At 50.1% G+C, this 1,714-nt stretch overlaps 1 protein-coding gene across 1 annotated transcript; it reads right to left on the bottom strand.

Annotated features, from left to right (window-relative positions):
• LOC149358040 (uncharacterized) lies at positions 1 to 1,215 on the bottom strand. The gene has a single exon (XM_089578013.1). The coding sequence runs from the start codon at positions 1,198 to 1,200 to the stop codon at positions 1 to 3; it is 1,200 nt and encodes a 399-aa protein (XP_089434139.1). The 5' UTR covers positions 1,201 to 1,215.
• Between the last annotated feature and the right edge of the window lie 499 nt (positions 1,216 to 1,714).

Raw genomic sequence — 1,714 nt, 5'->3', positions numbered from 1 at the left:
CTATGGTATCTCTTTAACAGATTGCGATGGTTCGTCGAAGATATATCGTCGGGAACCGATGAACAGGGTTTTGTATCGCAAAGAAAAACGGTTAGTCTTGCTTTTGGCAAATGTAACTAGGTGTTTGCGCACATTGCGAACGCGGCGTGAAAAATCTTCACCGACGGAGTAGTCAGTGTCCTTGAATTTGCGGCCATTAGCTAGAATTTCGTCCTTCGTTTTGAAAAGTGCGAATTTGGCAATTAACGGACGGCAGCGATCAGGTTCGTGGCGCCCAAGACGGTGAGTGCGGTCTATTGTTTTGGGGTCGAGGGTGATGTCCAAAAATTCGGAGCAATGGCGAATTAGTAGCTTTTCAGAGTCGGCCCACGTTTCAGATGGGTCAGGGTCCGGAATGTTGTAGAATATGAGGTTGTTTCTTCGTGATTGGTTTTCTGCTTCGTCTATGCGATCCTCGAGATCACAGAGCTGGCGAGTTGCCTGGGTGGTGTGAGTGCTTAGGCCTTCTATCTCTGTGCGTAGTGATTGCATGGTTTGGTAATGACCTTCAAGAGCGCTGATGCGCCTGCTTAGATCAGAAATAAGGTTGTCTGTTGTTAGTAATTGGGTTTTGAGGTCTGTAACTTCCGCAATTAATGTCGACTGACCGGCGGACAATTTTTTAAGTTCCGTAAGTACAGTTTCGAGTGAGGCAGGGCCGGGGTTAGTCTCTATGTCGCCGGACAACAAAAGCAAGGAAATAATGACATCAGAACACTCAGTGACAATGGCAAGGCAGCACTGCGGGCTCGGCAGCTGTATCAAAAAGTAATCACTAGATTTCTTAGCGTAAAGACAACATGGCTTACTAACCTGCATGGCGAGGCCGAACGGGTTAAGCGACTGCATCGTGGCACAGCCACCGAGCCCACAAAGCGACGCCGGTGGCCGAAGCTGCTTAAAAGCTGGAGCGGAAGAGGATGTTGATGGCGATGGTGTTTCCAACTGTATGTCGAGGGTGCAGTGCACTGGTGAGGTCAGCGCACGATCGGGCGAAGCGGTGATGGCGCAAGGCTGGCACATATCGGTTCGGTTGAGAGCGGGCGTCCATTCCGGCGAGATGTCCGGTGGACAGGCAGCCAGAGGGGCGGGGAAAAGCATGGTAATCCAGAGGGGAGCGATCACCTGCATGGCGAGGCAGAACGGGTTAAGCGACTGCATCGTGGCACAGCCACCGAGCCCACCTAACGGGAACCTCGCCGTAACGGGTAGTGAGGAATATGAAAGTGAACGAAGACACCGTACTCACTAGACGCGCCATCGAACTGGCATGGCGAAGTTGTTAGCGTGCTCGTCTCGCACTCCGAAGACCCTGGTTCGATTCCCCAACTACTCGACCAATTTCCTACTCGGCTTTATTTATTTCTGTGGTCTGACTAGAAAGGTTAATTAGGGTAATTGCTGAACTAGTATTACTCAATTAGCCATCAATTATCATGCAATTATCATTCCGATATCATTCGAATGCCATCGATTAAGTAATGATTGGCATATGCCTATATAAGGCACGTAACCGAAACGCGGACACGGCTGCCGACACGGCTGCTAACGACAGTATGAGGCATTAAAGGCTTTTGCCTTAAAATGGCGGCTGCCGTGTGGCCTATGTCGAGCCCCTCCTTTTGCGGCCCAGAGGTGAGTTTACGAACAACAGAGATGTTCATTGTTTGAAACA

The sequence above is a fragment of the Amblyomma mixtum genome, chromosome 3 (assembly GCF_055824585.1).
Source record: "Amblyomma mixtum isolate Tamu chromosome 3, ASM5582458v1, whole genome shotgun sequence".
NCBI classification, from domain to species: Eukaryota; Metazoa; Arthropoda; class Arachnida; order Ixodida; family Ixodidae; genus Amblyomma; species Amblyomma mixtum.
This window is presented reverse-complemented; position numbering and strand designations above follow the sequence as displayed.

Coding starts and splice junctions, on each gene's coding strand:
- LOC149358040 (XM_089578013.1), bottom strand. CDS start 1,200: ATGCAGTCGCTTAACCCGTTCTGCCTCGCCATGCAGGTGATCGCTCCC.